Source organism: Peromyscus eremicus, chromosome 1, assembly GCF_949786415.1.
Source record: "Peromyscus eremicus chromosome 1, PerEre_H2_v1, whole genome shotgun sequence".
In the NCBI taxonomy this organism is placed as follows: domain Eukaryota; kingdom Metazoa; phylum Chordata; class Mammalia; order Rodentia; family Cricetidae; genus Peromyscus; species Peromyscus eremicus.
In genome coordinates this window covers 121,785,238-121,806,207 of record NC_081416.1, presented here as the reverse complement: position 1 = coordinate 121,806,207, position 20,970 = coordinate 121,785,238, and the positions used below count along the sequence as shown (strand labels likewise).

Genomic DNA, 20,970 nt, shown 5'->3' with positions numbered 1-20,970 from the left:
ATGGTCTCCAGTGCTCTGGTATTCTCTGTGTTCATAGTAATTACACTGTGGTGATGGGAAGAACATTTTATGTTCTTGCTTTCTTACTTATAGTGCAACTTGCAAACAAATCTGGTATGCACATATGTGCAGGACCAATGCTGTCTGTTTGGCCCCGAAACTCCTAAGAACAGCCACTCATCACTCAGTGCTTCATATCCATCAGGCAGATTGGGTTGGCATAAGCACTTCTGAAAATTGCAAGGTTTAATGAATGTAAGATATTTTTTCCTGTTTGAGCTATTAGATAAATATTAATAATATGCATGCTTGTTTTATTTCTGTTCTAGACTCACCTTGAAATTCTGGAGAGAAGCATTGATCCCAGGCAAGTCTACTTCCGGCAAGACAGTCTCTGCCAGACGTTGGGAGGGAATCCATGTCCATTGGTGACTATCACTGCCTTTCCTGAATCTAACAGTGCCCAGCATCTGGAGCAGTTCCGTGAGTAGAATGATGACCCTCTTCTTGCAAATTTGGCTGAGAGGTCCCTCTGAAGTCTTGGTAATACTCCTTCTGTTTTAAAACAGAAGTCTTTATCTGACTGAGGACTTGTCTGTCTTAATAGAAATACATCACTGTGTCTTCTTGATATGACATCAAGAGTAAATGTTAATATCATTCTGTGGTTAAAGAATGGGGAAAATGAATAGCTAACTGTCAGGGAGAGGAAATGACCTGCTAGGATACAGAGCAGATCACCCGTGATGGTGACTTCCTCTTTGAAAACAGAACCAGGCTCCTGAATCACATTTTCCAACCTCTAACCCAGGCTCTTCTCTCTCCATGCTCTTTGTTGTTCTGTGACTCTCAGTCAGTCAGTATGGGAAGGAAGGAAACCAAATCTTTGAGCCCTGGGTGATGAATTCTCTTGGTAACCTGAGTAGCTGCAGCTCAATGTCTGAGGATATAGCCAAGAACTCTGAAATCAAAGCAAAGCCAAATCAAGAGCACAGTACAAACATTGACATCGATTCACATGTGGATACTTAGGCAGCCATACGGACATATGATTGCACACAGACACTCCCAAATACAGATCTATTATGCCCTTTTAATATAGAGTCCTGAGTATAAGCATGGCTGATTTGTTACCAATGAGCTTCAGACCTCACTGAGGCAAGAGAAACAAAAGAGAATGAGGAATGATTTGCAATGAAAAGAAATTTGGAAGATGAAAGAAAAGACTGGAGAACAAAAGCCAAGCGAATTTATTCCCAGAACATACCATCTTACCTGATGAAGTGCTAATGGTGTTCAGGTGACTCTTGGGTAGATACAAAATGTAATTTCTCACATCCCATCAGCGTCTGACAATGGATGCTTAACAACCTGGCAATTCAACAACTGATTATCCCATCGGAATTAACAAGGCCCTAAAGTGCCTTAATGAATAGTAAGGGATTTTAAAAAAATTCTCTTATGTGTTTTATGCATTTAAGAGCAATTTCCCAGCAGCCACAGAGCCACCTCCACTTGGCAGATGAGCAGAGCCAGGGAGTTGGAGGTAGTAATCCAGTAATCTTCACTGGGTAATTATTTATTTAAGAAAGTAGATACATATAAGTCTGTGTTTTCTAAATTCTGTTCCTAAGGAGGAGAACATAGAAGACATATGAAAACAATATATGTATGTGTATATATACATATATATTTAAGTTATCATATAAATAGCAAGCAGAAATCAGCCCCCATTGAATCATAACTGTCTTTTCTTCCTGTTTCTTCTTCTTCTTCTTCTTCTTCTTCTTCTTCTTCTTCTTCTTCTTCTTCTTCTTCTTCTTCTTCTTCTCTTCTTCCTCTTCTTCCTCCTCCTCCTCTTCCTCCTCTTCCTCTTCCTCCTCCTCTTCCTCCTCCTCCTCCTCTTTGACCTGTTTCTTGGAGTTTGGGTTTTAGGACGTTTCCAATCCTCTGGTCAAATAAGAATGATTTCTGCTTGCTCTTTATTTAAAATGTGTATTTTCTATTCTAGGTCTCTGGGCTACCCAGCCTCTGGGGCCTGGTGCTCCAGGAAGTGTCAGGGGTGGGTTCACTCTCATGGCTTGGGTCTCAGGGGAGAACTGTCATTGATTGGTCACTCCCATAATCTCTAGGCCACCCTTATCCCTGTATATCCCTGTATATATAGGCAGGACAGACTGTAGGTTGAAAGTTATGTGGCTGGGTTGGTGTCCCAATCTCTCCACTGGAAGTCTTGCCTGGTCATAGGAGATGACCAGTTCAGGCTCCATATCTGCAATTGCTAGGAGTCTTAGCTGGGTCATCCTTGCAGAATCCTGGGAGTTTCCTTTGCATCAGTTTTCTACCTGACCCGAAATACGCCCCTTTTCCAGTTGGCTCTTTCGGTAATCCCTGTCCCCACCTGATTTCTCATGTTCCCATTCCCACTCACCCCCAGTCTTAATGAAGCAACTGGTAGCAATAGATGCAGAGACCCACAGTCAAACATTAGTCCAAGCTTCAGGGAGGAAGGATTGTAGGAGCCAGAGGGGTGAAGGACATCACAAGAAAACCCACAGAAACAACTAACCTGGGCTCACAGGGACTCATAGAGACTGGACTGACAACCAGGGAGCCTGCATGGAACTGACCTAGGCTCTCTGCATATATGTGACAGCTATGTAGGTAGCCTGGTCCTCTTGTGGGACTCCTAACAGTGGGAGCAGGGGCTGTCTCCTACTCTTTTACAGGCTTTTCGGGCCCTACTCCTCATACTGGGTCACCTTGCCCAGCCTTAATAAATGGGGAGGTGCTTAGCCTTACTGCCACTTGATATACCATGTTTTGTTGATAACCATGGGAGACCTGCCCTTTTCTGAATAGAAATGGGGGAGGAGTGGATGGATGGGGCAGGGGGGAGGTGGAGAGGAGGCAGTGGGAGGAGAGAGGGGAGAGGAAACTGTGGTTGGGATATTAAATAAATAAATAAATAAATAAATAAATAAATAAATAAATAAATAAATAAATAAATAGAAATGTATGTTTTCACATGTTTATTTGCTTAGAAGAGCCATGGTTTTGTTTGATGCGTATCCTTCACCTTTACCATCTTGAAATTCTTTAAAAAATAGTTTCTACCTGTTATTTGTGACAACATGGAAGGAAATTAAAGGACTTTGACTAAGTAAGTCAAGTCAGGCACAGAAGGACAAATACCATATGATCTCATTTGTATGTGGAAGCTAAAAATGCAGTTCACAGAATCAGATATTCTGCTGGTAACTACTTTTAGTCAACCTGACCCAAACTGTAGTCAGGTGACAAGAGGGGAACCTCAGTTGCCTCCAAAAAATTGGCCTGAGGACAATGCAGGCATTTATTGATTAAAGATTGATGTGGGAGGTCTCATCCCACTGTGGACAATGCCCAGATGGTTCTGGGTTGTATAAAAGTAAACCAAGCAAATCATGGAGAGCAAGCAAATAAGACATGTTCTGTGGCCTCTGCTTCAGTTTTGCCTCTGGTTCCCGATCTGCTTGAGTTCCTGTCCTACTTCCTCAGTGATGGGCTGTGACATAGAACAGTAAACCAAATAAACCCTCTTCTCTCCTAATTTGGTTTTGGTCAGTGTTTTATGAGAGCTATAGAGAAGTGAACTAACACAGACTCAAGTAGTGATTTCTACAGACTGGGAAGAGTACTGGGGGAAGAAAAGAGGGAGGGGGTGGGCAGTGGGTATGGTGATGCTATTGAATAGGAAGAGAAACTTCTAATGTTCCATGGCACAGAGAAATAACCTCAGCTGTTAGCAATTCATTGTAGTAGTTGAAAGTATCCAGTACAGAGAGTTTTGATATTTTAGTCATAAAGAAATGCTAAATGTTTGAGGTGTTTTATACATCAAAAACTTTTTTCAGATCATGCCTCATTGTAAACCTACTGAAGTCTCACACTACCTCATAAATATGTGCATGTTTTATGTCTATTAAAAAACTTAAAAAAATCAAAAATTAAAAATTAAGGGCCTCAGCAAAGAATAAATAAATAAACAAGTTTTGACAAGGAGCCCTGGATTTACATTTTGCAGTAGGTTTTGCAAATTGTATATCTGATTCTGGATGATCCAAGGTTAATTAAAACATAGGCAAGGATGGTGCTTTTCTATATTATCATCTTATTTTTCCATATCATGTAAGAAGATTTCCAGCTTATTTTGAACATTCATTCACTTAAAAATAAACGACAAAAACAAACGAACAAAAAACCCACCTTAGTTGTGTGTGTTATGTGGCTATCTTCATTAGAGTATTTTAACTTTATTTATGTGATAAAACACCATGAGAAAAAGCAATTAGTGGGGAGGAAAGGGTTTATTTCAGTTTACAGTCCATTCCACATCACAGTCCATCATTGAGGGAAGTCAGAGCAGGAACTCAGGGCAGGAACCTGGATGTGATGCAGAGCCCATGGAGGAATGCTTCTTAGTGGCTTGCTCCTCATGGCTTGCTCATTCTACTTTCTTATAAACTCAGGACCACTAGTATCATCTGCTGTGGGCTGGTCCCTCCCACATCAATCATTAATCAAAACAGTACCGCATGGACTTACCTATGGGACAGTCTTTCCGAAGTGTTCCCTTAATTGTGGTTCTTTCTTTTTAGCTGTAGCTTGTGTCAAGATGACATAAAATGAACCAGCACAGTGACTGATGGTTATCTTTCATTATGAGGATTCATTTCAGCAAATCCTGTTTTACAGGTGTAACAAGTGGGACTCAGGAAGGTTCAATACCGTGATCAATGGCAGTGCCAGATTTCCAACATTGTTATTTTTGACTCCAGAGTCTACAAAAAAGTAAATGTGTTGACGCCATCATCATGCTGCGCAGCAGTATTCTGGCTTCACTTTCTGAGCAAGAACTTCCTCTACTCGCTTTGTACTCTGTCTACAATTTAATAGGAAGTAGGGTAGTTGTTGTGGCAACTCATATTAATAAACCCCAGATATCCTGCTCTCTTGCTGTTTACAATGAGTTTTATTTACTTTTTTCTTCCTAATGGTAAATGTAGACATTCCAGATACAGGAGTAGGGAGGCATAGATTATATTCTTTTGACTTCAAGATCTTTCCTTCGATCCCTCCCATCCCAGAGCTCAGATTGCAGAGACTGGATTTAAATGTGTGTGTGTGTGTGTGTGTGTGTGTGTGTGTGTGTGTGTGTGTGTGTGTGTGTCTGTTGGGGGAGCGGGGTACAGGCTCACCACAGCCATATAATTAAATTTTTTTGTTATATTTTTTATTGTTTGAAAAACGTATGCATATATACAATGTGTTTTTATCATACCTTACTTCCTCCTGGGGTCTCACCAACACATCTCCCTCCAAACTTCATCAATATTATTAGCATCATCATTATATTTAACCTACTGAATTCAATTAGTGCTGCCCATATGCACATGGCTGTAAGCACATTTTGCAGTGCATAAATGCCATCTCTGGGTCTGTAAAATAAGAACGACCCAACACAATATAAACACCATCTACTTCAAAGCGCAATTAACCATGCCTGTAATTCAGAAGTAAAACCACTTAACTTCCTGTGAACCATAGAACTCAATGTATTGATTTAGAACACAGCAAATGAGCCAGAGGCTCAAGGTTCTTTGCCTCCAGGCTTCCCTTCAGGTGAGCTTAAATTGTCTCACTTGTTTCTTCCCCAGGAGAGACTGGGCCAGCTTCAGTCAGGTGTGGGTGATTTAGCTGTGATGCAACCTGTTTCTGGTTCGATGGCTGCCACTCACCTTTCCTAAGGAGGGATTTGTGCAGTGAAGGGTTTTCCTTCCACTCTGTAGGATTATCACTTGAGTTTTATTTTCCAAACCCAAAGAATACCAGTGTGGTTATGGGGCCCAAAGAGAATCTCCTTCGTCAAGGCTGCTTCCCTTGGCTATTTGTTGTAAATGCCCAGAACTGGTCATTTCTAAGGACGATTTATTGAGTACTTTTACTTCTTCCTTGGGTGTAGACTCCCAAGAGTCTCCCAGAAGCATTTATTTGGTTGATTTATTTTTCTAAAGTATTTTTCTTTTTTAAAAAGTTATTTTCCTGGAATGGTTTTGCCTTTTTTGATAAATATATTCTCAGTTCAGTACTCAACCAGATTTACCGGCTGTACATTTTTATCTCTGCTTGGAGACTTGAGGATGATGTTTTCCTAAAATGCTCCTAAGAGAAGGCTCATGACTTTGTATCTGAGTTTAAGCCCCTAGAAGCAAGATCCCAGTAGACCTTAAAAAGTCTCACACATATCTGTCCTTTTCAGTGGGACAGTAGTTAGGCAGTCTGAGAAAGCACCAATGAAGTCATTATGGAGGAGCTAAGCTTCAGGAGAAATTGATGATGCAACGAGCCCTCTATAAGACAATGAGCCTACCATCCTGGTTCATGAGGATGTGTGAGACATTGGGGATTTAGGGATTCTAGATCCTTCCAACTGACAAAGAGGGTTCTCTAAAGAGCGTGGGCTATTAGTGAGTCTAGGCCCCTGCTAACTGGTACAATCTGTGCTATCTAAGGAAAACATGACATGTAAGAAGACATGCACAGCAGAGAGCAAAGGATGAGGAGTGAATAGAATCTGACATGATGGGACAAATGCCCGGACAGGATGGAACAGAAGACAGCTAGCTCATGAGCAGGCCTAGGGATAGGTTTGGTTGGCAAGATCAATACAGACACTGTTTCTAGTGCTTTCTGAGGCTAGTGCTCATTGGCTAATGGTATTTCAGCACAATTACATTTAGCCCGATTAAGTTATTTTTAAACAACTTGTATGTTAATAAAGTGATGAACCTAACCTTTGAACATGCAACTTTGAAAATCAGAGAAGGTTTTATCTTCAGTCCATACTTGTCAATTAATTTATGTGTGTGTTGGTATTTATCTGTCTGTCTGTATTCTTGGATTTGAACTGAGAGAAGATGCTGAATTTTAGCAGAAATTGAGAGGAATTCTAAGAAAAGAAAATCTTGAGTAGTCATTACTCACCCAGACCCTAGTAGAAGTAGAGAGGAGTCTTGGGTCTCATTACTTACCCAAACCTAGAAAGGCAAGTAGTTCTATATTTTTCTTGACCCAGCCATTACTCCAATCATTCCTTTTTTTTCTTCACTGAAAATGTGCTGCCTTTGTGTGCAAATTACTCTTCTTCCTGTGCCACCTCCTCCCACCACCTCTGGGAATTGAACAGATGGCCTTGCCATGGTAGACAAGCCCTCTACTGCTTTATTGCCAAGCAATCTCTCAAACAGTCCTTTTAAAAATAAGTATAATACTTTTAAATTTATTCCTTGAGAATTTCAGACGTGTATACAATGTATTTTGGTCATATCTACCCACCATTCTCCCTCTCAACTCTACAAGGACAACTCCATCTTCCACATTTTTTCTCAACTTCATGTGTGTGTTCCATTTATAGCTGAAAACTCTGTAGACATTTTCTGTACTTTAATAAATTTTGAGTCACTGTATGAACCACCATCCATGGCCAATTTTCTTTTTCTTAGGAGAACTGAAAGCCGTACTAACCTATGGGTATAGGAAATACGTAAAAGGCAGTTTGATGCTGTGTCTATTTAGCAAAATAATTATAGTAGGTTCTCTTTTAGGACCCATGTCTTCCCCAGCCTCATGTTCTTGGTCAGGCTTATAGAACCAGGCATGTGTTCCCTCCTGTGTCATGGGCCTTAGATCCAACCAGAAAGCAGTTGGTTATCCCTGTAACACTGAAATGACTATTTCATCCATAGACATATTTGTCAAGTCAATCATTATTGTAGTTCACAAGGTTCATGGCTTGGTAAGCATGTTGATGTTTTTTCTCCTCCCACAAGCTGTATATCATCTTCTAGCACTATGGAAACTAGCTAGCAGAAAGGAAGCTTCCAGATCAGTGCCATCGTGATTTTTCCATGTCCTGTGGTCAAAGTATGTGGTATCTTCAGCAATATCAAATTCTAGAGGCAACCAAGAGCAGTGGCAATAGCCTGTTGTGTTTTAGGGGTTTCTGGGATTCCCCTTACCAATAGCTCAAAGGGACATGTATCATGCCTGGCACTGGGCTTTAGATTAGCAACTTATGACTACTGAGACATCTCTATCCCACACCCCTTTTAGGGGAACTGCATTTAAACTCTCTCTCTCTCTCTCTCTCTCTCTCTCTCTCTCTCTCTCTCTCTCTCTCATGAGCTTATAAAATACTTATAAAATATTACGTTTCCATATGGCTTATTTAAATATCCTTATTGTTAGTCATTCCTCCCTTCCATCTTCTCCTTTAACCTATCTTCCTATTCCCCTCCATGTTTAAAACTTCCCTAACATTATTCCCCTTTCTCTCTTCAAACAATATGAGTACCATCACTCCCCTTCCAGAAGATCTTCCTTGCCTTTACAATGGCCCTTTCTAGTTTTCTGGCTTCTATAGCTACTGCAAGTTAAACACATACTTTGATAGATTTGAAGCTAGGACTCACATTTTTGAGATAAATGAGGATTTGTCTTTCTGTGTTGGTGGTCTTTCACTTGGTATCATTTTTCCAGGTTCATCCATTTTCCTTTAAATTTCACTTTTTAGTTTTTATTTCATGTGTATGGGTATTGTATTTGTCAAAGTTCTCTAGAGAAACAACTGATAGAATGAATGAATATACATGGGTTGTGTTAAACCCAGTAGTTGTTCTGTCCAGGAGGATGGATGCATGAGGTGGTCTTCAGTACACATCAGAATCCTAAAGAAGTAGGCCCTAGCATCAGTGAGTGATTGAAATGGTCAATGAGAGTCAAGGCAATCAGGCAAAGAACAAACTTCCTCCTTCCTTGCCCTTTATATAGGCTGCCACCAGAAGTTGTGGACCAGATAGAAGGTGGATTTTTCCACCTCAAAAGATCTGGGCTTAGCATGGGTCTTTCTACCTGAAATGACCCCATTAAGAAAAAGCCTTCATAGGTGTATGCAGCTGTTCGGGTTTTAGTTAACTCCAGATGTAGTCAAGTTGACATCCAAGAATAGTCATCACAGTATTTTGCCTGCATGTATGTCTGTGTACTATGTGCATGACTTAAGTCCAGAAGCGAAAAGATAGCATCAGATGCTCTGGAACTGGAGTTACAGACAGTTGTGAATCACCATGTGAGCGCTAGGAATGGAATGCAGGTCCATCTGGAAGAGCAGCTAGGGCTCATAATCATTAAGCCATCTCTCCAGCTCTAGTTTCATTTTTCTACATAATGAAATAAAACTCTATTGTGTGTATGTACCAAATTTTCATTATTTAGTCATCATTGGATGGAGATGAAGGCTGATTCCGTTTCCTAGGTATTATGGGTAGAGCAGCAAAGCACACAATGAGCAAACAATTCTGTAGAAGAATAAAAAAAACCTTTGAGATGTGACCAGGAGTCATATGTTTACTTATAGCTTCATGACAAAACTCCCCACTGATTCTCACAGTGGCTGTGTCAGCTAGGACTTTTACCAACATTGAATAGTTTTTCTTCTCCCCACATTCTTGTCAGCATTTGTTTTATTAATCTTAGCCATGCTGAATCAGGTAGCACAAAATCTCAAAGGAGCTTAATTTGCCTTTTCCTGTGGGCTAAGGATATTGAACACTTGAAAAAAAGTATTTCTTAGTCACTTGTGTTTCTTCTTTTCAGAACCACCTTCTACTTCCATAACCCACTTTTAAATTGGGTTGTTTGTTTTCTTGGTGTTTAGATTTTGGGGTTCTTTGAGCATTCTAGACACAAATTCTCTGTCGTCTGTATAGATGGCAAACATTCTTCCCCATTCTGTAGACTTCCTCTTTCTGTAATCAACAGCTTCTTTTGCAGTACAGAAGCCTTTTAATTTCACGAGGTCCCATTTGTGGATGGTTGATCTACATGGCCAGCTATGGACCTATTCAGAAATCCTTGCCTGATACAGAGCCTGAACTGTATTCCCTGTGATTTCCATTAGACATTTCAGAGTTTCGGGTCTAGCATCGAGGGTGTTTATTAATTTGTAATTAATTTCTATTTGCAGAGTGAAAAGTAAGAGTCAATATTCATTCTTCTACAGGTAGATACCCAGTTTTCCCAGCATCATTTGTTGAAAATTCTGTATTTTCTCCCATGTGTACCTTTGGCTTCTTTGTAAAACAAAACAAAACAAAACAAAACCCAAAACAGATGACTGTTGTTATGGGGACTAGTATCTGGGTTCTCAATCAATCTATCAAACTCTGTCAATCCATATGTCTGTTTTTTGTTCCAGTACCATGCTGTTTTTAGTGCTATGGCTCTGTAACATGACTTGAAAATATGAATGGTAATACCTCTAGCAGTATTTTTTATCATTTAGGATTGTTTTGGCTATTCATGGCCTTGTGTTTGCATCTGAATTTTAAAATGTGAAAATGTGAAAAATTGCATTGGAATTTTGATGGAAGATTGTATTGAATTTGCAGATTGCTTTGGTAGGATGGCATCTTCTGGTGTCCGAAAACTTTTATTATATAGATATTTCAGCTTCTTGGCTAGGTTTCTTTAAAGGTATTTTTGAAGCTCCTTTTATGGGATTGTTTCTGTGATTTCTTTCTCAGTGGAATTGTCTATGGTAGATTAGAAAGCTACTGATGTTGGTTGGGTAATTTTGCAACCAGCTACTTCACTGAATGTGCTTTTCAGTTCTAGGAATTTTCTGGTGGAGTGTAGGGGTCTCTTCTTCATAGAATCTTATCATATGCAAATAGGGCTACTTTGATTTCTTCCTTTCCTAGTTGTACCCCATTTATTTCCTTCTCTATAAGTTGATTTAGGACTCCAAGTACTATACTGAATAGCAATGTCAAGAGCATCTTGCTCCTGACCTTAGTGGTGATGTTTTGAGTTTTTGTCCATTTGACATATGAGAGCTATTATTTTGTCATATAAATGACCTTTATTGTGTTGAGATATGTTTGCTCCACCCATGCTCTCTCCAGGGTTCTTATTATAAAGGAATGCTGGATTTTGACAAAGGTCTTTTCTGCATCTATTGAAATGATATGTGATTTTTGCCCTTGAGTCTATTTATGATGAATTATATTTATTGGTTTACATATGTTGAACCATTTCTGGATCCCTGAACTGATGCCACTTTTATCATGGTTGATGATCTTTTGGATGCATTATTCAATCTGGTTTGCAAGTATTTTACTGAGAATTTTTGCATATTCAGAGATTAGTCTGTAATTTTTGTTTTCTTTTCATTTTTTTAATTAAGAAATTTTCTGTTCATTTTACATACCAAGCACAGATCCCCCCTCTTCCCTCTTCGCACCCCCCAGGCTTCCCTCCCCAGGAGGAGGGATTCTGTGGGCAGGGGATGTCGAGATCATGATGGGAAAACCTGCAGAGATGACCAGCCACACTAGTGGAAACCCCTGAACTGTGGACTAATACTATGAAGTCCCTATAGGAATAGACTAGGCCTTCTGGATATGGAAGGCAGTTGTTTAGCTCGAACTGTTTGGGGGGCACCCAGGCAGGGGGATTGGGATCTGTTCCTGGTGCATGGGTGGGCTTTTTGGAGCCCAGTGCCTAGGGTGTGACAACTTGCACAGCCTTGGTGCAGTGGGGAGGGCTTGGACCTGCCTCAGTTGAGTGTGCCAGGCTCTACTGACTCCCCATGGGAGACCTTGATTTGTAATTTTTGTTGTTATTGTTGTATCTTTATCTGATTTTTGTATTAGGATAACAATGGCTTTTTTTTTTAAAAGGGGCCTTCATCCCTTTTACCCCAGACCAGATACAACTCTTTTTCTTTTCTTTTCTTTTTCTTTCTTTCTTTTTTTTTTTTAAGGTTTATTTATTTATTATGTATACAGTGTTCCACCTGCATGTATGCCTGCAGGCCAGAAGAGGGCACCAAATCTCATTACAGGTGGTTGCTGGGAACTGAACTCAGGACCTCTGGAAGAGCAGCCAGCACTCTTAACCACTGAGCCACCATCTCACCAGCCCCAACAATGGCTTTATAAAGAGAGGTTCGAAGTGTTTCTTCTTTTTCTATTTAATGGAATATTATGAGGTGTTTTGGTGTTGGATCTTCTTTGAATGTCTGGTAGGATTCTGCACTGAGTCCATCTTGCCTTGGATTTTTCTTGTTGTTGTTGTTGGGAGATGTTTAATTTCTGCCTCTATCTTTGTGCTTGCTGGAGGTCTGTTTAAATTGTTTACTTCACCTTGGTTTTAACTTTGATATGTTATATGCATCTAAATATCAAGCAGTTTCTTTTAGATTTTCCAATATAGTGGAATACTGTTCTAATGTCCTCATGCTTTTCTGAATTTCCCCAGTGTCTGTTGTAACATTTCTGTTTTTATCTCTAATTTTGTTAATTTGGGTCTTCTTCTTCCTTTTTTTTGTTTTTTTTTGGTTTTGGATAATTTGAGTGAGGACTTGCCAATCTTGTTTATCTTTTCAAAGAATCAGTCTGAATTTTACTGATTTCTTATATTGTGCCATTCATCTCTATTTCATTGATTCTCGCCCCAATCTTTGTTATCTCTGTTTACTGCATTTAGATTTGGTTTAGTCTTGTTTTTCTAATGCTTTAGAACTGACAATCTGGTAGTTTGTTGGAGATGTCTCTAATTCTTCAGTGTAGGGACTTAGAGCAAAAAATTCCCTCTTACAATTATTTTCATCATAGCCCATGGATTTGAGTACATTGTGTATCATTTTTATTTAATTCTAAGAATCTTAAAGTTTTCTTCTTGATTTCATCAATGAAATTGATTCCATCATTCAAGAGTTTGTTGTCTGGCCTTCCTATACTAAAAGTACTGTGTATACTTTCTATAGTTTCTACTGATATCTAGCTTTATTCCATTGTTATCAGCTAGAATATAGGGCTTTATTAATTTTCTTGTATTGTTTCAGATTTGCTTTGCATGCTAATATATGCTCTATTTTAAAGAAAGTTCCACGGGCTTCTTTGATGAATGTGTATTCTTTGGTGTTTAGATGAAATATTTTCTAGATATCTGTTAGGTTCATTTGATCTATGATGTCAATTAACTCAAATATTTATTTATTCTATTTTTGATCTAGTTAATCTCTCTAATGGTGAGAATGAGGTATTAAATTTGCCCACTATTACTGTGTTAGGAATTAATTTGTGAATTTAAATCTAGTAGTATTTGATTTATAAAATTGACTGAGCCTGTGTTTTGTGTGTGTGTGTGTGTGTGTGTGTGTGTGTGTGTGTGTGTGTGTGTGTGTGATTTCCTCTTGATAGATGGCTCCATTGATTAATATGAAGTGGCCCTCTTTAAGTCTTCTGATTAGATTTGACTTGAAGTCTATTTTACCATTATTAGAGCAGCAATGTCTACTTGTTTTTCTGGTTTTATTTGCTTAGAATGCCCTTTTCTATCCCCTTTACTCTAAGATTATATTTATCTTTGATGGTGAGATGTGTTTCTTGGAGGCATCAAAAGGATTCTGTTTCCTAAGTCAATTTGCTAGTTTGTGTCTTTTGATTAGTGAATTGAGACTTTAATATTCAGAGTTATTATTGAAAGGTGTGCGTCATCACTGGTTTTATTAACCTGACACAAGCTGGAGTCATTTGGGAAAAAGGAGCCTCAATTGAGACAATGCCACCATTAGACACTGGTAACTCTGGTTGGCATTTCTTGATTAATGACTGCTATGGAAGGGCTCAGCACATTTCAGGTGGTACTACTCCTGGGCAGGTGGTCCTGAGATGTATAAGAAAGTAAGATGAGCAAACCATGGGGAGTAAGCCAGTAAGCATTCTTACTCCATGGCCTCTGCTCTAATTATTGCCTTCAGGTTCCTACTCTGACTTCCCTCAGTGATACAGTATGACTTGAAAGTTGTAAGATGAAATAAACAACTTGCTCTCTAAGTTACATTTGGTCATGTTATTTTATTACAACACAGCAACTCTAAGGCAATGTGTATTTCTTCCTGTCATTTTTACTTTTTTTTTTTTTTACCATTTGGAGAATTTTTAGTTACATTTTGTTTAACCAGTGTTCTAGCATCATTTTTTTCCTTCCTCAGTCTCTTAGAAAATATTCATGTGCTCTGTAAGTTATTTGACTCACTTATTTGAATTCTGCATTTGTAATTGTATGCAAGTCATTTTCATCAGGGGTCATGACTATAGGATTGGTAATTTTTGGAGATAACAGTTTGTTCTGGTTGCCATATTGTGTGTGTGTGTGTGTGTGTGTGTGTGTGTGTGTGTGTGTGTGTATTTCCTGGGATCTACTCATCTGGGTTAGATCATTGGTAAGAATTTTGTTGTTTTAGGGTTTCTTTTCTTTACTTCTTTCTTTTTTTTTATTTTTGAGACATGGTTTTACTATGTAGCTTTGGCTGTCCTGGAACTCACTATGTAGACCAGGCTGGCCTCGAACTCACAGAGATTTCTGCCTCTTGAGTGCTGGAATTAAAAGCATGTGCCATTATGCCTGGCTATGTTGTTTTAGTTTTAATTCAAGTTACTCCTCACTACTCATTGGAGGTAGTATCCATAGGAGACCCAACTAAGACAACGTGTATTGCTTCTTTTCTTTCTTTCTTTTTTTTTTTTTTTTTTTTACTGTTGAGAGAATTTTCAGTTGCATTTTGTTTAACCAGTGTCTTAGCATCATTTTTTTTTTTCTCCCTCAGTCTCTTCAATGTGCTTCTAAAGTATTCTTTCCAGTATCATCTGTAGGGAAGCCTTGCAGTGTTCAGGAGAGACCAGATTGCAGTATAGTTGTAGTATTTTTCCTCTGTTACACTGCTGTTCCAGGGGCCAGGTGGAATTTCCACTCTATCCCTGAGAGTTGAGTGCTGTCTGCAAGAACAGGTGCTATCTAGCAGTTAAACCACTCTTTCAATAGGGTAGCAGGTGACTACAAAATAAACATTTCTTAAGTGCTTATTGGTTTAGGAAGTAAAGAGACACAATAGTACTATGTATGCCAATATGTCAGTTATAGTGGGTATGAGTGGAAAGGGAAAGACGTAGGCAATCACAGGGAGTCTGGTGGTAAGTATTCGATTGTTGGATGGGAGTTGAGGAAAGGAACATACAAAGAAGTGGGAATAATAGAGGCAAAGGAAAGATATAGGGTAGAGACTGTGAGTGTTTTGGTTAACAATATACCACAAAGGGGGGTAAAGTCGTGTACTCCTATATCATAAATTAGGCCAGCCTATGGACTTTGAAAGTATAACAATAAGAGGCATGCATATGGAAAATAGAAAGGAAAAAACAACCAGAAGATGGGAAAAAAGAAAGGGGACCAAAAAAAAAAAACCCACAGAAAACAAAAAAAACGGTGAAAGATGAAATCTTTAGAGGATAGAGTTAGCCTCCTGCATTGACCTAGGGTGTCATGTGGTAAGGAATCCCTGTAGTTGGAAGCACAGCTAAATGGAGATATAAGATAATGAAGTCATTGGCTTGCGTGTTGATTTCATTTCCTTGGTGGATTTGTTGCATTATCCCAGTCCTGGTCTGGGCTATACTAGATATTGATTTTTACCAATCCTGTTCTCTTATGAACTCTTGCTTCATTTTTATGTGAAGTTTTTTGTTTGTTTGTTTGTTTGTTTTTGGTGTGTGTGGGGGGGCATGGGGAACTGCTTAGTTATGTTGTGTGAGCCAAGGACAGACAAGGCAGGTTTCTCCCAGCTGTGGTTGCTGCAGTACTGTAGGACAAAGGGGGTGTGTGGTACCCACAGCACTGTTTAGGGCTCTTATTTATGGTTTATGGTTTTGCAGTTCGCTGCTGGGTGCTATAAATCCTCACCACTGTAGCTTTGGTCAGTTTTCTGCTGGAGTTCTTCCCACCAGTTTGCAGTTACTTCCCAGTCTTTTGGATTTTGCAGTTATGGCAGCAGCTGCCTTGATTGTCGTTGCAGCAAGAAAGCCAGTCTGATGCTAGAGAAAGTTCATGGGTCTGATGGCAGAGGAAGTTTACTGAACCATTGACCCAGTGGATTCTGGGAACTGAAGAGGCAGCTGATTGGTTTCCCTAACTTTCACTCATTCCAACATGACTCTTGACCATCATCTTACTCTGAAGTCTACCATGTCACTATTTTTTTTAATTGAAAATAAATTTTTCATGCAATATATTCTGATCATGTTGTCCCTTCCCCCAACTCCTCCTAGAGCCTCCCCACCTGTCTCCCCACCCAACTCCAGGCCCTCTTTCTCTTTGGAAAACAAACAAACAGGCAAACTAAAAGACAAAACAAATCAGAATTAAGAAAAAAAGAAGAAGAGAAAGGACAAGAAATGCACACACACAAACACTAATTGTTGGGATGTCACTTTTTAAACAAACCACTAAATATTTCTGATGACTTCTCTTGCTCAGTTGTCTAGGCAGGCCTTGAACTTCTGATGCCCCTAGGTGGTAATGACTCTTACTTTAAACCTTTGGACTTCTTTATACTTCTCATCTTTATCTCCATTTTGCAGATGGCTGCTCAATAAAAGCTCACAACCAGCCTTCAACCAGGAGAGTGAGAAGTGGTCATTTGGGAAGGAGACTCCAGGCCACCATTCTGTATTCTCCATCATCCTATCCTTTTCTCTCTGTTTCAGGAGAAATTTCCCCAGAAATGTTCATGATTAAAGCACACTACTTATTAAAGACTGGCAGCATTTTGTTAACCCTTCTACTTTCTCTACTTTCCCTTTATAATGTCATATTCTAAAGGATCCATTTCTGCACAGAGACAGTGGAGACCCATTTTATCCTATAGAGTTACATTTCTGCAATGGATGCTTCCTTTTTTTTCCCCAGAAACTTTTGCACTAAATTGGACATATATACATATTCAAACATATATACCTATATATGAATATATGTACACACATATCTGTGTACACAGTCTTGTTCAACATTGTCTTGATTGTAAGAGTATTGTGAGAGGGGATAATTACTCTATGGACCTTTTCTGGAGGGGACATGTTATTTTCTCATTCACAGGTCCCATTCTTCTTCAGCAGAGTTGCTATTGGCTCACTGGATGATGAGAAGCCAGGAAACAACAAAGGTACATGAGGGGGTGGATATACTAATTTTGCAACTGAGGCACCTCCACCCTGCTCTTATTATAGCTAAAAGAGCAGAGTGTAACCTTTATATGTCTCTGGAGGTGAGATTATCTCACTCTACTGCCTGGGTCTCCCACAGTTAGCATGCTGTTCTTTCCAGGGAGCCAAGGTGGAGGGAGCTAAGGAGGCTGCACTTGCAGTTGTTAAAGAATACCTTTCTCTTTTTCTTTTTCTAAAATTGTTCTTACAGAAGCAATGTTCTATTCAACCTGCCATTATGCTAAAAGCTTTTCCTTGGAAGACAATAGCTGTTCTCAGGGAAAAAAAAAAGATTTACATGAGGTCCCAAGGGTGTAATGAGCTACCACAAGGCACCTGCCTTGGGTTGGGAGTTGTCACTTGTAAGTGGTTTTAAATTAGAACCGAGTGGAAAAATACACGGTTACAGAATTCCCCTTTCGGCTTCTTTGCAAATCATTTTCCATCCTCTCTGGCCTTTGTCTGTGTTTGAGATGCATGATCTGGTATGGAGGACAGAGCTTTCTGTTACAGCCACAAGTGACAGCAGTGGTAATACAGAATAGAAAGTCAAGTCAAGTGAAAACCCTCTCAATCCTGGAAATTTTTGAAACCTCCCAACGGCACGTGCAACCAAGTAATTCTATGGAATCTGGATTATTGAGAATGGAAGTGCTCCACTTTAGTTAGTTTAGCTAAGGGGTAGTAGAGGCAATGCTAGACCCCAGACTTCTGGCCTTCTGCTTAAACCTCCTTTCATCCTCAAAGTGTGCTGCACCTGACAAAGCTTTGAGCAAAAACATACTGTTGTGTCTCTTTGGAACTATTAAAGAAAGGGAGTTAGAGAACCCAAACTGTACCCATTTTTTGCCATGCGATTTTCATTATTCTAAGCAAACAGGGCATAGGACCATGCTTCCTTTTTTTTTCAGAAACTTTTGGACTAAATTAGACATATATACATATACAAACATATATACCTATATATGAATATATGTACATACATATATGTGTACGCAGTCTTGTTTAATGTTGTCTTGATTGTTAAGGTAGGCAGTAGGAATATAAAGATAATATTATTCCACCTCTTGTGATTGAGGTCCTCATAATCTATAGGGTGTGTGTGTTTGTGTGTGTAAGTCATGTAAACAGGTAATTATAATAGAACAAGTATCTTAGTCACTTTTCTATTGCTATGAAGAGACACCATGACCAAGACAACTTTCATAATATGAAGCATTTAGCTGAGGACTTGCTTAGGGTTTCAAAGAGTCCATTATCATCCTGGTGGGAAGCACACAGCATGCAAGCAGGTTCTGGAGCAGTAGTTAAGAACTACATCCTGATCCATAGGCAAACAGGGAAAGACTGGGCCTGGTATGGTCTTTTAAAACCTCAAAGCCTACCCCCAGTGACTCACTTCTTCTAACAAGGCCACATCTACTCTAGCAAGGTCACATCTCCTAATACTTTTAATCCTTCTCAAACAGTGCCAATCCCTGACAACTAAGCATTCAAATAAGCCTATGGGGGGGTCATTCTTACTCAAACCACCACAACAAGGTGCACAGCAACAGGAGGGAAACAAAGTACAGTGGAGGCACAGAGCAGAGAGGACTTACCACAGGTGGACTTATACACACAAGGCACCCCATATATACTACATGTGCATGTTACTCTCATATTAACAGGACTTCCAAGAAACTGCAGTTGGAAACCACAAAGATATTAAAGAACTACCTGACTCTTCCTTGAGACTATATAAAAGAGTGTCTGCGAAATACAGCCAAGCCATTATCTGTTTTTCCTCATCCATCTTGTTGTGGTTGATCTGCATGCATAAAAATGGGGACTTATAAAATATGGCTCTTGTAACACAAACCCCTAACATTCCATGGCATTTAGATCAGTTGAGTAGCTTTTTGTTGCTTCCAATTTTGGCCAGGTTATGTCAATTAAAGAAAGGCCAAGAATCCTTTCTTCTCTCAAGGTTAGTTGGAGGAGGTAGGAAAGATTATAAAACCCAACAGGTAAGTAAATTGGCACATATCATAGCGTATAGATATTTTATTCTTAGGGTTTTGTGCTCAGGCCTGAGTATAGCCCTAGGCATCCTTTGGAATCCAGTTTTGAGACAGGATCTCAATGAGTTGCTTAGGTTGGTCTTAAGTATGTAAACCTTGCCTCATAGTCCTGAATACTTGAGGTTACAAGCCTACATCACAAAGACTGGATTAGAATTAGAAATTTTTACAAAATATTATTTGGTAGCAATAGTTGCCTCATGAATTAAGAAATAAATCACTATTATACCATTATTAGGGTTAATAAAAGAAAGATTCAATGGAAATGCCACTTGGTCTGCATCTTGAATTGGCTTCTGTGTCAGGGTCCTGTGTGATGCGGCAGGGTCCTGTGTTGTTCCATTTGGGGGAGGGGGAAAGTAGGCACAGAGTCAATAACACATGTAGCTAGAGTTTTCCTGCCTTGCCCACAGTCAGGACAAATCTTTGTCACCCACCAGTCCCACAGCCGCTCAGACCCAATCAAGTAAACACAGAGACTTATATTGCTTACAAACTGTATGGCCATGGCAGGCTTCTTGCTAACTGTTCTTATATCTTAAACTAATCCATTTCTATAAATCTATACCTTGCCACATGACTCGTGGCTTACCAGCATCTTCACATGCTGCTTGTCATCGTGGCGGCTGGCAGTGTCTCTCTGACTCAGCCTTCCACTTCCCAGCTTTATTCTCCTCCTTGTCCCACCTATACTTCCTGCCTGGTCACTGGCCAATCAGTGATTTATTTATTGATCAATCAGCAACACACTTGATATACAGACCATCCCACAGCAAACACAGACTCTGGGGGGATGTTGAAACAGCAAGATCAGTTTATTCAGGAAGAGGCAAGCCTTATATACCCTCCACCCCATCCTGGGGCAAGGTCTGATGAATATGCATCTGCTGGTGTGACATGGCTGCCTCTCATTGGTCCAGGTCATCTCAGATCATATCTCAGCTCCTGTCCTTAAGGCCCCTAGGCAGACCCAAGTTGGCTCTCAGGAAGTATCTTATTACCAATTTGGCTTTCATTACTGGTTTGGGCTGGTGGCCCTCATGACTATTAGGGCTGAGTCATCCCACAGGCTTCTAAGTTGTGTGTGTGTGTGTGTGTGTGTGTGTGTGTGTGTGTGTCTGTGTGTGTCTGTGTGTGTGTGTCTGTCTGTCAGTCTGTCTGTCTGTGTTTGTGACTTTATGAGACAGAAAAACATCACACACAAGAACAGGAAGCCCTAGGTATGAGTCTTTTAAAGTATTAGAGTATCAGGGCAATAGCATGGTAGAAGATTGAAGGAGAAAAATAAGGTGGAAAAAATAGTTTGGGTTAAATGGTAAATGATCTTCATTTTCATGTCAGGAAGCTTCCCTTAAAGTCAGCAATGACTTACTGGGATATTAGAAGCAGGATAGTAAGGTCAAATTCATTTCTGAAGGAAATTTTGGAACAATTTGGTAGAAAAAATTGAACTAGCTGGGTAGTGGTGGCTCGCGCCTTTATTTCCAGCACTCAGAAGGCACAGGCAGGCTATCCTGGTCTACAAAGTGAGTTCCTGGACAGCCAGAACTGTTACACAGAGAAACCTTGGCTTGATACACCAAAAAAATGGTGACCTGGAGCCCAGAAAAATGATACTCACATGCATTTTAACTCATTATTCAGACTCAATGGAATGCAAGGCTTGGCTTTGTCACTTATCAGCATTATGACCTTGTATTGCAGAACCCTATTCTCCAGCAATAACATGGGTTTTACCATCCAAGTAAAGAAACTGGGCTAGA

At 39.7% G+C, this 20,970-nt stretch overlaps 1 protein-coding gene across 1 annotated transcript in view; it reads left to right on the top strand.

The window, feature by feature from the left end:
• Positions 1–20,970, top strand: part of Agbl1 (AGBL carboxypeptidase 1) — a 765,743-nt gene that overhangs the window by 137,580 nt on the left and 607,193 nt on the right. The window contains exon 17 of the mRNA XM_059270317.1: positions 330–483. Coding sequence (XP_059126300.1) covers positions 330–483 — 154 coding nt within the window. The remainder of the gene's footprint in view (positions 1–329; positions 484–20,970) is intronic.